General features: G+C 42.7%; 1 protein-coding gene across 4 annotated transcripts in view; it reads left to right on the plus strand.

The window, feature by feature from the left end:
• The window catches only part of GATB (glutamyl-tRNA amidotransferase subunit B), a 43,098-nt gene extending 31,565 nt beyond the window's left edge, over positions 1 to 11,533 (plus strand). The window contains exons 10-13 of one of the 4 annotated variants that reach the window (XR_007507738.1): positions 2,203 to 2,336; positions 2,741 to 2,819; positions 8,360 to 8,510; positions 11,077 to 11,209. Coding sequence is in view for 2 of the 4 variants with exons in the window: in XM_049814599.1 (XP_049670556.1) it covers positions 2,203 to 2,336; positions 2,741 to 2,819; positions 8,376 to 8,510; positions 11,077 to 11,205 (477 nt within the window). In the remaining 2 variants the exon portion in view is untranslated. The other 3 variants (XR_007507739.1, XM_049814599.1, XM_049814600.1) reach the window with 3 other exon arrangements.
• Positions 11,534 to 18,858: the final 7,325 nt, after the last annotated feature.

The raw sequence follows: 18,858 nt of genomic DNA on the forward strand, positions 1-18,858 counted from the left end.
CTTTAAAAAACCTACAACAAAATGCAAAGGAATTTGGGGGAATATGTATGGTTTTATGCGCACAAGTAGTGAGTATGGGGTTCAGTACCTGGTAGCATATGTAAGTCTGCCTGCCTGAGCATTCCTGGGCTTTTCTGTTCTTGCTGCCTTGGAAATCATCTGATTAAAATGTGAAGGCTAGGTATGTTTGTCCTTGATTTTCAAAGGTCTGGCAGCAGGGTCAGAGCTGTAGCTCAAGCCAGGCTGTTGGTATCCAGAAATCTGAATGTGCTCACTTCTAGAGATAGCTTTCTAGCCTATACATGATGAAAGTGTCGGACATGCTGCGTCTGAGTTGTGTGGCCTGTATTCAGACATGTGGTATCCACAGACATTGTTTTCATGTGCATAATGTTGTAGCTAGACCTACTCCACCTGGAGTGTTTGTAAAATCTTCTGCAGCATGTGTAAAGAAATGAGCATTTATATGTGCTCACTTCTTCCTACCTAAATTGAACAGGTGTTTTTGTGGAAGAGAACCTGCTGTTTAAATAATCAGTGTTTGGTTGTGCTATTGAATCCTGAGGTGAATTAGAGTACAGTATTTAGTAATGCATCATTTTAGTAATTCCACTTAATACACATGCAGTTTTTAATCAAGTTTATTGTACTTTGGTAATCATGTCATTCCTTTACCTTTTTTTTTTAAGCCAGATTTGTTCCTCTAGTCTGTTTAGCCTTAGATTTTACGTAATTTGATTACAAAGTAACTGCAGGTTAAATTTATAAGACACTGGAAATGAAGGGAATTATGTCTGTGTGTATGGGGTAACTAGGGGGAGTTGTAAACTGGGTTTACCTTGGTTGACAAAAGATGTCAGTGGCTTTCCTAGGCTGAGAACTTGGTTTCTTTGCTCACTGTCTCAAGGTAAAGAGGATGGGTCTGATTTTTGTCAGACTGGTTTTATAGCACATATGAACCATTAATCTAAGTACATTTTGTTCTGTTTCACAGAAGAGAGAGCAGTAGTCTGCAGTCTTCTGAAAAGCCATACATCATTACCAATGAAAAATGTGGTATCTAGAGCTGTTGGAAGTTTGTGTTGTGAAAGTTTTGACGAGGAAAGTCTAAAATTCTGTATTGCTATGGTGATAAATTGCCTTTAAAAACAAGGGCAAATGAGACTTTTTTGATGGGATGTGTTTGAGTGGAAAAGTCAGGCTTTGGTTTAGTGCGTACCTGCACTCTTTTTGCTCGGAACTCTTCCGAGATCTGGCTGCAGTCAGTATGTGCTTGAGAAATGTTTTTGCTGTGGTGGCAGTATACTTAGAATAGCTCCTTGGCTGTCTCAAAAATGCTGCCTCTCAACTTCTAAGAGCTGGGTTGTCCTCCTGTGCATTTATGCTGCACACTGCAGTAGTCCAATGGCACGCTGGATTTGGATTCCTCCTTGAAAAGGTTGGAGCTGCCACTTGTATCCCTTCGGTCTTCAGTAGACCTAATGAGTTCTGTGCTACAGTTAAAGATCCATCAGTGCCTTGATGACAAACAGCACAGCATTCAACAGACTGCAGTTATCTGTTCTTCTAAAAACAATCTCAGATTTCACTTTGGCTATAAATTGAATCCCCTACTGTCATACCTTCTGAGCATTTAGGGTGCTGTGGAAAAGCTTACATAGCTTCTCTGATAAAACTAGAAAAATAATATCCTGCTTCTTGCAGTATGACCTTTTCAAATCATTGAAGGGTGAATGCAAGCTAAACTTATTCCTTCAATCCAAAATAAATAGAAGTGATTCCAAGATCAAGAGTGAAATATCCGTAGACAGTTTCAGGAGAACTCTCTTATTGGTAAAGGATGGCATGACAGCCTGTTAGATGGCAGCATTATATTTTCTAGCATTATCTGTACTTAAAACACATGAGAGAGCTTCTCCCCAAATGCTGATTTTAGGGAGGACTTAAGAGAAAGAAGATTGCTCATTTATTGAAAGTTCCATTGAAACAGGTTGGCAGATAAGCTCTATGTACCTATTCTAGACATAACATAGTTTGTTTGCTGTTATGTTAATAAAATTACTCCAAAGTCTTGTGACTTTGCAATGAATTCACAAAACCAAGTTTACTTTAGGATTGAGTATTTATACTCCAAATGTAATTGTATAATTAATCATGTTTGCACTCTGGTATCTTTTTGATGCATTTACTTTTCTTGGGCAGAATGAAGATGGATTAACAGAATTCTTTGAGAATGTGGTAAAACAGACCCAAATGAAGCCAAAGAAAGTGATCGGCTGGATTCTAAATGACCTGCTCGGTTATTTGAAACAACATTCCCTTACAGTGAAGGAAAGGTCAGGCTTCTACAATGGTGAAACAAAAGTGATTCTTTTTCATGTACCATGAATAGTATCATGTCACTCCATTGCTCACTTCTGCTTTAGTTATTATCTGTGAAGTTTGTTACACTTAGGCAGTACTGTGTAGGCCCTGATGCTATCCTGCTGAATGAAGTTAACCAAATACCTTGCAGAGAAGAGGACCATGTAGTTAAGAATAGTGATCAGTCTTCCCTCTTTGGAATATGACAATGGTAAGGCATAGTCAGGCTATCAATACCATAGTTGAATATAGTGTATCATAAGGAAAAATACTAGCTTGTCATGTTAAACCATGTGATCTTCAGGCAAGCAACAGTAGCCTAGATATATTACTTTACCTTATTCTCTGAGGTAATTTCTACCCCCTTTTTCCGTAGCCCAGTTAGTCCTTTTCTCCTGGCTGACCTTCTGAACCTTCTAGAAAAAAAAGAAATTTCTTCTACAGCAGCAAAGCAGGTAAGTACCTTTTTGATTTTACTGTATGTTGAATCTGTGGCCACTTACTCCATTCACATAGCAATTCCATAATCAGTATGTACCAGTACATAGGTTGCTTCAAAAGGAAATTATTTAGACTGTTGATGAAGGACAAATTTTGTATCTATACTATATACATATAATAGATGAAAGTGCATCGTGTGTATATAATCTTATAGATACATCTGCATATTCAGTGTTAGAAGGGAGCACAAGCCAAATAGTAGATTTAAGCCATGTGAACTGAAGTCAATTAAATAAATCCTGCTTCTGAACAGACTGGACACTAGATCTCAATTTCACAGTTCGAGTCAGACCTGAGTGAAAGGTCAGGGGGAGCTAATCCATGGCTTGCAGTTAAGCTGAGAGTATCAGTTACTAGGTACTAAGGGACAGTAAGGTCTATGTTCCCAAGCATTAGCATGTGGAAAAGGATATAATTCACCTGAGTGTAGTCACCAAAAGGGTTCTGCTCTGGTGTACCCCTGAATCAAAAGTGGAGAGGTCTGGCTGTTCTTTTTATCCTTGCTTCTTTAAGCAAGTGCTATCATGGACCTCTCAAGCAAGTACTGATGGTAAAGCTAGTTTCTCCCTCTTTTTAAATATCATCTTGCTTGATTTTTATCTGAAAAATCAGCTCTTGATGATTTGTATCTAAAATTGTGAACTGCTTAGTATGGGTATGGTTTCTGCTGCATTTATAGACAAAATTTGGAAGGTTTTTGTGATAGGGAATAATCTGTCATTCACCTTAAATTGTTGTTGGCTTATTTATGTGGAATGCATTGTCTTTTCAGATTAATTATTATCCTCTAGATGAGGCATTAGATGACTGCTTCTTCTCAGGGGTTCATCAGTGAAAGTGTTAATGAAGATGTTTAACTTCCAGTGAAGATATTTAACTTGGATGTGTCTCCTTTCAAGCTTTTAATAGTGAAATACACAGGACAGGTTTCCATCTTTTTCTAGCACATACTGATTTAATCCAAGTACAACTTTGGAATAGTATTGAAGTCGGTTCATTTTTTTCATGATTATAAACCAGGTATAAATGTTGCAAATGTGGCTCTTTACCCTGCTTGAAGATACTTAAACTTCCTGGTTTGTTTTCTTTTTTGGAGATGCTCGTGGTTCTTAATTCAGTTGGTGTTGTCGGTCTGCTTCTGTGAATAGCCAGCTGCATATGACAGGCATCATAAATAAGGATTTAAGTGCCTGACTTCAGGCATGTGCATTTGGAAATTTGGGATTGGAAAAGTAAAAGCTTCAAAAAGGAGATAAAGTATTAATAGGAAAAGCATTGGAATGCACAGCAGTTCTGTGCCTGCGGGGTTATGGCTCACCCATCAGTTTGGTGTCTGCATTTGAAAGGGAAGCTTCAGAACTCCAGCCTTAACTCTTGGCTTCCTTGTGGAGGTAGAGACAGGGTACTAATGCTCTTCTGCGGGAGTTTCTTGCCTTGTGATATATCTGTGTGCCAGCACTTCTGACAGGTTATGAAACATCAAGAATTTCAGAGATGCTTTTCTTGTTTAATTACCAACTCCTTGTAAATGTGCATGTTGTCCTCAGTGCTCTGAAATTGGACACAGAGAAATAACAGTACTGTTTGCCATCACTGAGTGATGCTATCAAACTGCAGAAACCTTGCCACATTTAGAAAAGTATTTTGGTTGCCTGGATGTCGGAAGAATAACAAATGTTTATAACAATTCTCAGCAGTAGGCAGAGATACTGGATGGCCCGAGGGCAGAAAGGGCTATATATACACTACAGCAGATGAATTGCAGCTCTTGGGGTGGGGAAGAATGAACTGCAGTGGTAGAGACAGATCCAACGAGAAAGGATGGAAAGGTTCAAGGGGGTGAGCATGCAGACATGCATACACATACATGCTCGCTGCAGGAAGTTGTTAACAGTTTAAAATTTTTAAGAGGTTTTGTGTTCAGTCTCTGCTGTATAAGGCACTGAAACACAGGCAGATGAAAGCCGTGAGCACTGATAATAGACACAGAACATTGTGTGGTAGGATGCATATGCCAAGGAAGGGGCACTGTGTGCTTACATAATTGCCACTTAAGTAATTAAAGAGCTCACGCCCAACTTGCCATCAGATAGAGCATCCCACTCCAGAGGTCTCTGAAGCAGTTTCATACTGGCGTGCCTGTGCAAAGGGGAGCAGCTTACAGCTCTGCCGGTGTGCAGGTCTGGGGGGTGAGCGTGTCCTGGATCAGGGGACCTGCACAGGCACATGCTGTGGCCCACCCCAGAGGCACCATGTTGAAGCCCACAGTGAGAGGTGCTGGTGCTGCTCACCCAGGGCTGAAACCAGTCTGATGGGGAGTATACCCAAGATGGGGTCTCAGTTCTCATTTGCAGGGCTGGCAGCGAGTATATCTCTGTCATAAGGGGCCCGCCTTTGAGTCACGCCGTTGTGGGAAGAGGCTGGTTCCTGGGCCAGGGAAGCAGAAACTTGCCCCTGCTGCTGAGAGCCGTGCTGGAGCAACTCCGTGCGAACACCCTTATTGCACGTTCATCGGGGATCTGTAGCAGGGTATGGAGCAGAGTAGACCCCAGGTCTTGTTTGCTTCTGCACTTGCATAGGTCACCCACATAGGAGTAACTTCAACAGACTCACTTGGCATTGCTACTTTAAAGTAGATAGCAGGGAAATGAGTACAGTACACAAACCTAAGCAGAACCATCTGCTTTGACAATTACGGCTATACCATCTGGAGGACTGGACCCAGCCTGCCCCTCACTTTTGTCAGAGGCTGAGGGACAACTGCCAGACATCAAGGCTTCCGTCACTGGAAAGGAGAGATGCCCAGCAGACTGACTCGAGTGGTAGTGCCTGCTGCTTCCCTCCCACCCTTGGCAGCAAATCACTGCAGATAGGGTTTCCATTTGGAGCGTTCTCAGGCACAGCAGTCAGCTGGCACGTTCACCAGTTGCAAAATGTTTGATATGATGCCCGTGGCAGCCAGACATGTAAGTCCTGATTAATTCATCTTGACCAATGGTTTGCTGCTATGCCTGTGTAGGTAGAGACCACAGAACATCATTAAAATCTAATCACGCTCAGCCAAGAATCAATAGTAGAAACTACTGAGATTTCAGTAATGGAAATGAGGCTGGAGATTCTCATTTTGGCTCTGGAGACTTCATAATTTGATCCTCCTGTTGTGGCGCAGGCATTTTGTGTAAATGAGTTTAAATAATTTTTTAAACTGCTTTCTTTAGATTCGTACTCCTTGCCAAGTAGAGAAACACATTTTTAAAAGTGCATCTTTGACAGGTCTTGGCCACATCTCTTTCTGCTTTCCTATATACCTGTAAACAAGCAAGGGCCTTGATAACATTGTTGCTCTACTAGCTAAGTGGAGATGCTTGTTACCAAATTGAAAAGTACACATGATGCAGATGTCACAGGGGAAATCTGGTGCCTTCAAGGTTTCTAATGGGCAAGCTTCTCTCAGTGCCAGGAGACATTTGGCATAGGAATAGCAGGGAATCAGAGCCGGATCTCTCACTGCCAAGCTGTCCTGCCACTGATCTAAGTCAGCCTGATGAATGAGTTGCTCCTGGGTAACTCTGCCATGGTCAGCTGCATAGATTTTGTTTGTTGCAGATTTTCCCCTCCTGCAGCCTATGACATCTTGCTTGAATACATACCAGTCCTAAAAATCACATCTGCCTTTTTCCAGGAGAGCAACATGGCTTATTCATTGTCCAGCCCCTGATTTGTGCAGTGCTTCAGACTTTCCAGGGTGTTTTGTTATGAGCTGTGCTCCTCCTTCTGAGGGGTGATGTACTGTCCCTGTGCTTCAGGGAGCCCTTGAGGACAAAAAAATCTTCCTGCCTGGTCCCGTGGGGAAGGAGCAGGAGGGGGCTGCCTGGGATAGCAATGGAGTGCAACAATAAATAGGCAAGCAGCTGCAGACAGGTTGAATCTCTGTTGGATGTATTTCTTTCTAGGGGTATTCCAGGTAGCACTGCCATGATGATTTTTAAGTACTGCACTAGAAGGAACAACTTGTAGAGACATCATATACTGTACTGATTTATTTAGATATAAATATCTGAAAGCTTTACTTATAGTGGTTGTAACTCTGGCTGCTTATCAGTAACTTTAATAGTGATCTGCCTTTAACCCTCTGACAAGGAAAAAACAAGATGTAGCTGCCACAATAAAGCTGCATGTCATTACCCTCTCTCAAGGTCTCCAACAGAGTGATAAGATCCCATAAAAAGCTTTGGGGTACTGCTGGCAAACAAATCACCTCTTGCAGGAATTGTGTCAATGCATGGTTCTTAAATACCTGTTGTGGCTACAAAAGTGTCTGTCTGAAGGTCTTTGTACCAGAAAATCCTTCATGCTGCAGAAAATTGCTGGGATAGTTGAAATACCATCCCACGTGCTTCATTTTTCCTAAGTTCTCTTGCTGCCCTGCTAATTATTTAACATGCCGTTTGAATGCCCCTTCTCATCTCCCCATCCCACCAGCATCTTCATCCTACAGTGAGTATTTAATGCTGAAATTTTGATGTGACATCTATTTCCATATTGGTACACAGCAATGGCCCAAACATACAATTATATCTTCAGCTCAGGATGGAGCACAAGCAGCTGTTCTAATAAGGGTTTTCTTTCTCTCCTCCCACAGCTCTGAAATAAGAGCAAAGGGAATACAGCAAATGACTGCCCAAGGAAATTGGTTTTTTATAAATGTTCTCTTCTCTGAAGTTTATTCCAGGGCGATAGCCCTGCTACAGGATAGGAGAACACCCTAGTGTTAACAAGTGATTATTCCAGGGGCCTTGGTTCACCCAGCAGTCCAGTACTTGGAGGTGATGCATAGGTGGGCTGGAGCTGCTGCATTCATTCTGCACAGCACTATTTTTCTTCTGCTTTGTCATATGTATCCTCATTACACCTTGCTGATGAGGACCGGTAATGGGATGAGTTACCAGGGATTGGACTTGGTACAATAGTCAGCTAATAGTCAGTTCCCAGGCAGAGACATTGCTCATGGAGATGCATTTCCTTACTGCTTTCAGGCAGTTCTTGTGAATAATGCAAGATTAGCACGAGTACTGCCGGAGGAATAGCCTTGCAGTTGGTGACGGTCTCTGCTGTGGTACCCCCCTCTCCCAGCGAGGGAGCAGTGGCTCAGCACAGCGAGGTACACGGGGGCTGCGCTGCGCTCGGCAAACTACTTTACTTTGAAGAGGTACCATCACTGGTAGTAGCAGGCAGCTCCCAGTACTGTGGTAGGCTGCAGAGCACTGGTTGCGAACCATTAACCTGTACTCATGAAGTAAGTGAAAATGTTTTGTCTTATTTCAGGATGCAGAAAAGGAGGGAGGGTGCAAGAGCTCTTTCAGCGAGGCGCAGGATTAAATCTTGGGTTTGTTCACATTTAGACAATCTGCTCTTGCTTTAACTAAAATCTGGCTTCTTGGATCAGTAACTGAAATACTGCATGTAAGCATGTAAAGACACTGACCTTCACCAGTCTTTGTCGCTTTCAGGTGCTTGCGGAATTGTGGAAGGGAGAAGGGAAGACTCCTCTTGAAATTGTTAAAGAAAAGGAACTTGAACTGATACAGGATCAAAAAGAGCTTGAACAGATCTGCCAGGCGGTGATTGATGGACAAGAAAATGAGGTGATTATGATGGTGCTGGGAAGCTTGTGCGCTATGGCAGTCTGTGGCTCTAAAAAGGGGGTTAAAATGGCTTCTTTTTTTTTCCCCCTCCTTTTGATTGGCATTTGAGCTCTAAAGCCAGTATAGGAGCATTAAAGCTGCTGCTCTGCTATTATCAGGCTTTTCTTCTTCTTTCTTATTTTACTAAGTGGGTTTTTTGGAAATTGAAACATACACAAAATGATCAGCAGAAGAAATTACCAGTCTGGCTAATGCGCTAAGTCATTCTGAGAGACCATAAAAATTTAATGCAGGAAAGCAAAACTGTGGGGCTCTTTCCCTCTTCAGCTATACTGCCATTAACCTGACCTGGCCACCCGGCCACATAACTCTGATTTTTGTGTCATCTCTTGTGATGTTAGGGCAACAATGTTAAACTGTTCTGAAGCTGGAGAGTGAAGTTACCTGCCAGCAAGGCATATATTAGTTATGGAATTAGAGACTGTATCAGAGCTGGCAAGGCAAAAATTTTACTTGCATCTGTCTCTTTGCCATGTCCCTGTCTCCCCCCTCTGCCAAAGAGACAAGTCTAGCTGCCTCTCCTGCCTGACAGTGTCTGTGGGGCGGGGAGGAGCCGGACCCCCGTGGCAGCAGCATCGGTGCCTCCAGAGCTGCTGTCCGCTCTGCTATTCTGCTGCTGTGCTGTGGCAGGAGCACAAATACTGCAGTAGGAAAGATGGGGTTTTGGCTCTTCCCTATCTCCTTGGAAGGACACACAGCAGCCTGTGTGGCTTATCAGTCTACAAAGGTCTGAGCTGGGAAAAAGGGAAAAAAACATTGTTGATCATGAAGGGGAGGAGTGGGAAGGGATCTTGACAGAGTCTAAAATCTGTTTCATAAAAAGCAAAATGAAAACAAGTGCTTGTATGTTCTCTGGAGCAAAATGTAAAAGCGGAAGTGAATAGCTTGTTTCTAACATAAACATTGTCTAGATACATTTGCCATTTGGAAAAAAACATTAACATCTTTTGAGAACAATACCACCCACCCCAGATCTCATTGGGGGATGCTAACAGCTCTGCAAGAGCTTTTGATAAAGTGAATGAGCTTGCAGTAGGTCGGCGTGACCTCCATCAGACTGACTCATTTGCAGAGCCTGATAAAAGTGCTGCTGTATTTTCAGACTGGTACAGAAGCACAAGTGGGGAGAGAAAGAACACGAGAACTGATTGGGAAGTGCAGAAGCTGAAGGTCCATAACTACACTCCCATTTCAATAATAGTGCTTTTTCTGAGAATGTAATTCCTCTCTGTTTTCCACTGTTTTAGTCAAGCCAAATGCAGTAGAATGGCCTCTCTTCCCTACTTTTTCCAGATGATCTTTTGCCAAGGCAAAAGCTGCCTTGAAGGCCTGTAATTCACTGCTTTAAATTGCTGTGAGAGCTTACCTTACAAAATAGCATCAGCTGAGTACTTGACAGGGAAAATTAAAAAGTATGCCATGCTTTTTGATAGTAACTTTCTTTAAAATGCACTAACTTACAGTTGCTCAAGCCAATGCTGAGCACTGTATGAAAATGCAGTATCACCTGAATTGTTCTGCATTCTGCCCCATATAGGTAATTTCTAGCAGATCAGGAGTAATGAGTCTTTTCTGTGTTGTGACGTCACAGAGAAGTTTTAGACTGCCAATAATTCAGATACTGTAATGAGCAGCAATATTTGCATTTGTGCTTGGTATTGGCACAGTTGGTGGCTCATATGTTCACAATCCTTCCCTTAATATCTGTAAATATGACATCCTGTTTAATTGAAGCTATCATGTTTTTCCCAGTAACTCTGACAATGTAGAGAATGTTTTCCCTGCCACACAAACAATATGAAGGCCAGACGCTTGTCTTTCAGCAGTAGCATCTCCTGTAGAAATGCCGAAAAGTGAAATTTCCAGTGCTTTTTTCAGTGGCTTTACTTAGCTTTTAAATATGGCCCTTGCTATTTTGCAGGTGACTGTGCATCAAACACTAGGTGCCTGATAGGAGGTTGAATTTCTGATGGGTTAATTAATTGCTGTGTTGCAAAGGATTCCTTGCTTAAAGGAAGTAACATGCTGTTACAAAAACACCTACGTCTGTGCTTGAAGGACCCCACAAATAGATTATGATTTGATGCAAATTACTTGTTATAACTGAACACTATATTGAGTAAAAAGGTAGATCCTATTAGCAAGAGAAGTCCATCTCATTTTTCTGGCTCTTTTCCAGGAAGTCACTGTTCAAGTTGCAGACTCTGTTAAAATCCAAAAGTGTTTTCTGACTTTTTCAGTAAGAGGAGATCTTTCTATTAGTTGTAAGGCCTTGCTGCTGTAGGGACTTGCTGTTGTCTCATGGGAGCAGAGCAGGACCTTATTGCAAAGCTGAAGGCAGTTTTTATAAATAACGCCTTAGCCCCAAATATATAGTATTCTACACAATGATCTTAAAGGAGAAAACTATTCATACCTTGGCTGTGAATGAGTGAAGATGTCTGATTTTCCTGTAACAGTGGTGTCTGTTGTTCTGTTGTTGTGTTTTTGTTTTTTTTCTTTAAAGGTTATGGCGATAAAGGCTGGAAATCGAAAAGTTCTAAATAAGTTAATTGGGCTGGTACAAAGAGAAACACAAGGACGATCTAGTCCTGTTCTGGTGAAGCAGTTACTAGAGAAGAAGCTGTCAGAGTAGCCACAAGAGAAAAACCATAGAAGTGTCTGCAGAAGACGTGCTTCATTCTGTCTGGTCCACTGCAAATGAACTTTGGTGCCATAGCATGAGGACTGTTGGTTTATACTTCAAGCAGCATTACATCCTACCCTTCCCCGGATGCATCAGCCCAAGGCAGATGAGCAAAAGAATAGCAGGAGATGATACAGTCATTTGCATCTCCCTCACTTTGTTGTGGCATTCAGAAATGTGATTTCTACACAGGCACAGGAAACAAGTTCCCAGGGGTGTCCATGAGTATGCAGAGAGCTGAAGCTGTATTGGTTAGTTTTGTAATAAAGTAAGTGTAAACTCAGCTTTTCTAGCTGCCTTTTTGTGAGAAGGGAAATTCACAGATCTTGAACACAAAATCTGGTGGTGCACAGTAACAAGTCATTGTAAATTAGTGCTAGCACACTAGTAACAATGATTAAAACACCTAGCAGTAATTAAGATGTGCCTCCATGCCTAGCAGAAGGGAAAACAACATCCACTATCATTCTTCCTGGATTCTTAAGGAAGTGCCTGAGGCTAGTGCCACAAACAGGTAAGTGCATGCCTACATCTAAGAATTAACTGTCAGATTGTTTGTTCACCTGCTTCTTGTTAGGTGCCTAAACATCTGCTTTGCCTACTCACAGCTCTTTCAGTTCTGAAGAGTGCCTAACGGATGTATGCCTGAGCCCTTCCGAGGCTCACAACCCCTTAGGGCCTGGGAAGTTCAGTATAGCAGATGTGCTTCTGCCAGCCCTGCACTACAGCGAACAAGTTGTGCCTTTCTCTTATGCAGTAGCTCAGTGAAGGGACCACTTGCTTCAGTTTAGATTTTTGTCTGCTGCTGAGAACTTGACCCTATGTTACAAATGCTCCAAGCCACTCCAAGCCTCCAGTTGCTGCACGCTTCTCTGGCACGTGGCTTTCTGCCATCACCTGGAACTGAACATGCAGCTGGCTTACCAAAACTGAGCAAGATTCAGCTCTGTCCTAGGGTCTGCTCCACTATTTAATCCTAAGGGGTGTTATATGCTGTTTTATATTTATACCTTCCATTTTTCAGCTCCTAGCTTTAAGTACCCACTGAATCCAGGGTCCTGGAGTTAACTTGCCAGTCCCAACCCACTTCAGCTGATCAAACCATTAACAGAAAACGCAAGTAGAGGCAGCCTATCAAATTTACATTTATTAGAGAAAGAATTCCCATCTAGTACTAAGCCATACATTTTAAAGATCACATTTATCTCAGACCTCAGAGATACTTCTTCAGAATTGTTCTTTAGGATCTGCCTGCAAGGCAGACATTGTCAGAGGATCGCAGCAGGTATGGCCCTGGGAATTCAGTCACCTTTTGCAAATGTGGTCCTTGCAACACTGGTTCAAACTAGGTTGATGACAGTTCATTCTCAAGAGTAGCAGTGTTAATGTATGTTTCAGGGAGGACATTTCTGTACAAACTGGCTCATGGTTTGAGTGTTAACTCGATTAGAAGGAAAAAAAAGCCCATGGTTTTCAAATACATTTAATGAATAAAATGTATACCCATTATTCACATAAAAATAACTTAATGATTCAAAAGCCATATAGCTGACGAAAAGCAGTAACATGGTTGCAAACAAAAACTGTGACCCTTCCAAAAAAAACTAAACCAAACCCAACCAAACCTCCAAAAACTCCCCCCCAAAACAAAATCCCCCCCCGCCCCTCCAGGATTTTCATGTAACCTGACCTTCATGCAAAGGCTTTTACTATCACTTTTCACATCATGAGCAAAAAGTACTAGTTTTACTTACAGTGGTGTGAGTTTCCAGGTAAACATTCAGTCAGTAAAGGTTTGGATTATACAGCAAACTTTAAATTTTGGAATTCTATTCAACTCTTGTCCTGACAGCAAGAAATGAAAAGGCACAAGGGCTTCCACATGAAATCTTGAATCTTAATTTAAAGATACTCCCTTGGTTTAGAAAAACACAATTGTTTCCAAAAGGTGGTCCTCCGAGGTTAATCCTTTTTCTTGCACAGCTTGATGCTGCTGTGCTGAGTTTCCCCTCTGCTGTAGTGGGTGCCTCTTAAAAAAAGAGAAAGCAAAACAATGATATATTTGGAAGAGTAATAATTAAGCTGTGTTTAAAAGAAGGAAGGATCTCTACTACTGTAGCATGGCTTCTTCTGGTAGATGTCTTCTTAATGGCTACTTCTTCTTAGCCACTCTTGTCCTATTTAATTACACTGGGCTAATAGGGTTCAAAATCATGAGCCAAGTTCTGGATGAGTAGTCTATATGACTACAGCATTAGATCTTTAAATGGATAAGGGAAGAGCAATTGACCTCATCTACCTGGACTTGTACAAAGCATTTGACACTGTTCCACATGACATTGTTGTTGCTAAATTGGGAAGACAGGGATTTGGCAGATGGACCACTGTTGGCTGGATGGTCGCACTCAAAAAGAGTTGCAGTCAACAGCTCAATGTCTGAATGGAGACCAGTGGTGTTCCTCAGGGGTCAGTACTGGGACCAGCGCTGTTTGACATCTTTGTTGGTGACATGGACAGTGGGATCGAGTGCACCCTCAGCAAGTTTGCCAACGACACCAAGCTGCGTGGTGCGGTCAACACGCTGGAGGGAAGGGATGCCATCCGGAGGGACCTTGACAGGCTCGAGAGGTGGGCCCATGCAAACCTCATGAAGTTCAACAAGGACAAGTGCAAGGTCCTGCACATGGGTCAGGGCAGTCCCAAGCACAAATACAGGCTGTGTGGGGAATGGATTGAGAGCAGCCCTGAGGAGAAGGACTTGGGCATGTTGGTTGACAAGCTCAGCATGTCCCAGCAATGTGTGCTCGTAGCCCAAAAAGCCAACTGTATCCTGGGTTGCACCAAAAGAAGCATGACCAGCAGGTCAAGGGAGAGGATTCTGCCCCTCTATTCTGCTCTCATGAGACCCTACCTGGAGTACTGCATTCAGCTCTGGGGCCCCCAACATAAGGACATGGACCTGTTGGAGCAAGTCCAGAGGAAGACCATGAAGATGATCAGAGGAATGGAACACCCCTCCTGTGAAGACAGGCTGAGAGAGTTGGGGTTGTTCAGCCTGGAGAAGAGAAGGCTCCAGGAAGACCTTATAGCAGCCTTCCAGTACCTAAAGGGAACCTACAAGAAGCCAGAGAGGGACTTTTTACAAGGGCATGTAGTGATAGGACAAGAGGTAATGGCTTTACACTGAAAGAGGGTAGATTTAGATTGGATGTAAAGAAGAAATTCATCACTATGAGGGTGGTGAGACACTGGAACAGGCTGCCCAGAGAAGTTGTGGATGCCCCATCCCTGGAAGTGTTCAAGGCCAGGCTGGATGGGGCTTTGAGCAACCCGGTCTAGTGGGAGGTGTCCCTGCCCATGGCAGGGGTGTTGGAACTAGATGATCTTCAAGGTCCCTTTCAACCCAAACCATTCTATGACTCTATGATTTACTGTACATCTCAAATCTATTTTCACCTCCACCTGCCAGACACAATGGATAACAAGAAAGATTAAAAAAGGAGTAATTGCAATATTCTTCCCCTTCCAGGGAAGGGAAAGAGCAGCTATAGTCTATAAATTTTGCACTGTATTACAAAACAGTCACTTCTAAATTTTTTAAAGAAATCTTTTGCAGACACATACAAAATGTAAATTTCTTTCTGATTAGAAAAAAGTGGTTTGAGTCAAATGAGATAAAGACGATGAATCTTTGTAACATTTGTGGAGATACCAGGTATCAACTTCAAAGCAGTGGTAGCTGGCAGTGCTAGGCTAGCCATGAGAAGTCTCACCAGGGCCAGCTACCATTGCTCCTACTATGGCAGTCTGCATTAAGGGGCTCATCACTCACTTTACACCATTTTCATTGGACCAATACAACCAAAACACCAGATCCTTTTTTTGCCTGCCAAGGGCCTAATACAGCAGCCTAAATACAACCACCACCTTCCTCTGTGTCCTAAATGGAGCTAAAGGCAAATTCTAAATACTCCACAAGTGAACTCTGTACTGTGCAAAACAGCTTTGGTTTATATTTGCACAGCTGTAATCAATGGAGCACATTAAAAGACAAAGCAGCAGCCTCAAGGAATTTAATATCTGCTATTGTAAAGACAAATAAAAACCCCATAGGACAGGTGAGTCTGCAAGATAAAGGGCAGAGCCTGACTATGAAGTGTTTGATGTCAGAACATTTTGCAGACCGGGAGAGGCTGTTCTAACTGTGGTTGTATTGAAGCTAGGAACTCAGGAATTAAGATTGAAGCTTTGACCCCAACTTACAAGTCTTATTTAGCTACAGCCATGCTCCCTGATCTACTGATTGCAGATGCCATCTGTGCAATGGCATTAGGCAGGGTGACTTAAGGACAGTTTCATGCAGTTTTTCAGCAGTAACCGTCCATGAACAGAGGGCCAAGGAAAATGCTCACAAATTAAAAGCTGACACCAGACACTGTCACGACAATCTCATCTACTGGTTGCTGGAAGTCCTTTGGGAGGTCACTCCTGAGGGTGGAGAGATGATACTTAGTATCCTGTATAGCTGAAGTATCCCATATCTGAGGGTGCAGAAGAGGAGAAGAATGCTGTCTAAAAAGATGCTGGCAATGCTGAAGTAGTGAAGAAAGAATTTCTAGTGCTCAGCCTCGGCTGCAGAGTTTAATTTTAACTATGCTAAAAATAGAAGCATATGATAGGAACCTTAACTAAAAAATTTACAGCTAGAATATTCACACTGCAATTTCACTGTGGCCTCTTTCCACTCCACTTCTGCAGCATGGTGTCAGTGTACTGTAATGTTCTCATTTCTCTTCTGAGCACCCCTCTACCCGCTTTCACAACCACTGACCTTGGTTCCAGTGACTTACGGCCTTGCATGCATGCTCAACATGTAGAGTGTTTGGGTTTTTCACGTAAAGAAAAACAAACTAGGTTTTCACTCAACTCTCTTCTCAAACTGCACAAGGGAAAAGATGGAACAGCATGCTGCTGGTCTTTCACCCTTGTGGCCTGCATCTTCCTTGCTCTGCTGTTTACAAATACTCCAAAGTTCACTGGACTCGGCTTCACATAATGGCCGTATAAAACCAAGTTACAGCAGATAGGAGGTCAAGATTTATCGACCCAAATGTATAGAAGCTTACCTGCATTGGATTAGCTGTTCAGTGCAAGTCATCTCTGTCCCCTCAGAAGCTGCAAACTTTCAAGTAATATATATATATATGAGAGAATTCTATTGCTAAACAGTGTGAGGAAGGCAATAAAATACAAAATCCTAAGTTGTTATGACCCATAATTTGCTGCGCCTTTTTCTGCCCATTGCTATGGCAAATTTAAACTCCCATCTAGAGGAGCCCCTGGGCCAGCCCAGATCAGTAATTAGGGATGACTGCAGCGGAAACACAAAACCACCAGGAATGCTCCTTCTCTTCTGACCATGCTCCAACGCACACCCCCACATCAGGCGGTACAGCCTGAATTTTAACTGCAACAAAGCAAACCTACAGAAGTGTTCAGGCCCTGCCATGAGGCAACAAAAATGCAAAAGCAGGTAGAGTTCAGTGAGCAATGCAGCTGTGCATGGTCCTAATGAGTACTGACTCTTCCCTCTAGGACTATCCTAGTCCCTGAACCTCAAAATCTCCCTGTAAGGGTGTACAGGCATTTCACAACTCTCTGCAGCATTTGGTGACCATTTGTACGTATAGATGGAGAGGGACCCTGACCTTTGCTGTTCCTCCCCTTTATCTGTGTGTGAGGTCCAACTCATGACCCTGCAAATGACTCCGTCTCACCTGCTGGCTTCTCCCCCAAAAAAGACCGGTGACAGCTGTGCTGGACCCCACGTTACCCCAGCACATACACAGGCAGCCAATTATTTTATGCCACATCCATTGCCTTGTCATCGCAGCCTTTGGAGAAAGGCCGAGAGCTGGGTTCATTACTTAGAGCTGCAGAGGTTGTACCACCATGAGCTAATCCTAACAAGAACACTTGAAGGCCAACAGTTTCACTGTAGGGAATCCTCCCTCCGTGCACAGACATTTTGTGTAAGCACGAAGCAAGAGTCCTCCTGACATATGGTTGCATCAGCCACAGCTTTAGTTATCTAAAGCATTTACACCCACTAAGCAGGCATAACCATCAGGAAAGTTGTATTTTACCTTCTCATTTCTGAAGCTTGAGAGGCCACATTTTCAGACTGGTCTTGGAGGCCCCTAGGTTTTTCACACTGAAGCTCAAAAACTGATGTTTTGACTCTGGAGTTTCACAACAGACATTGGTAAGAGTTTCCAACACCAATCTGTGCTTGGACACCAAGGGACACCTCGAGAGGCATGAGTCCTTGGCTCAAGCTGCAGCAAGGGATAGCAACACCCAGAGCTGCTCCCCCTCCTTTGAGGACGAAATGGCATTTCGTCTGAGCTCTGGCCAAACTGACACAGCAGCACTGAGCTGGACACAGTTTAGTTGTCTTGGATTTGACTCATCCATGTTATTTTTTTGGTCTAAATCCAAGCTAGTTATTTTTAAAGTAGACTGCAATAAAATACAGCTGCTGTGGAATTGGCTTTGTCAGAAATGTAAGTTTGCAGGTATTTAGTCCACAATACATAATTGTATGCGGGCAGTCTGCCGAAGCACCAGAGAAAGTTATTTGGTTGAGAAATGCAGCCTTTGCACAAAAGTTCCATCAGGGCTTTTAGCCCAGAGACTTCAGTCTTAATTTAATCCAGCTGCCACACAAGAACCATTATAATCAATGAACAAAAAGAAGATTTGCACAGTCAGCAACAAAACGCCACTTTAAGCACCTACATATTTGAGAATCCAAGTAATGCTCCTATTCATAAATAAGAGGCTTCCAACTGAGCACATAACAAATTAAGTACATTGATGCTGGGCCACAACGTGTTTAGAAAAGCTGTGGGCCCCTAAAAAATAAAGTACATTCAGTCAGAATCACCAACAAAGTCACCGAAATAGCGTTGCATTCTGTGGCTGTCTGCGGTCAGACAGCTGGCACCACTGTCATATTATCTGAATACCTATTTTTGCAAGTCTGACACCACCTTAACAAGGAGCAATTTTTACCCTCCTTTGCGCATTTCTGGCCCAAAACATTACACAGCAGTGCTATCTACTTGGACAGTTACCATAGGACACTGTCATATTCATTTTTCATTTTTGCCGTGATCTTTTTCTTCCTGGTCCCTGGTAAATCAGAGCAACGCAAAAGTAAATTCTTACTTCATTGCACACAGAGACAAGTGCCCCCTGCTAATCTGCGGCATTTTACCTTTGGTTTGCTCATTAACGTAAGCAGCCTGAGTGTCACGTACCCTCCGTTTCTGCTGATAGTGCTCAAAAGGTGCAAGGAAGAACATACTGTAATTATCTAAATCGGATCTGGACACAGCAGTAACATTACTGTACTATGCCAGAGCTATCTGACTTAAAAGAAAAAAGAGGAAAATACCAGTATTCTACTCATAACTACAGATGCAGTTTAAATGTTACAAATGTAACAGGAGCTGTCATAAAAACTGCAGGCATGACATAGCAATTTCAGTAAATACAGCACAGTAAATTGCTTATTAAATCAAGCTGCCCTCAAAC

This window comes from Accipiter gentilis, chromosome 12 (genome assembly GCF_929443795.1).
Source record: "Accipiter gentilis chromosome 12, bAccGen1.1, whole genome shotgun sequence".
NCBI lineage: Eukaryota > Metazoa > Chordata > Aves > Accipitriformes > Accipitridae > Astur > Astur gentilis.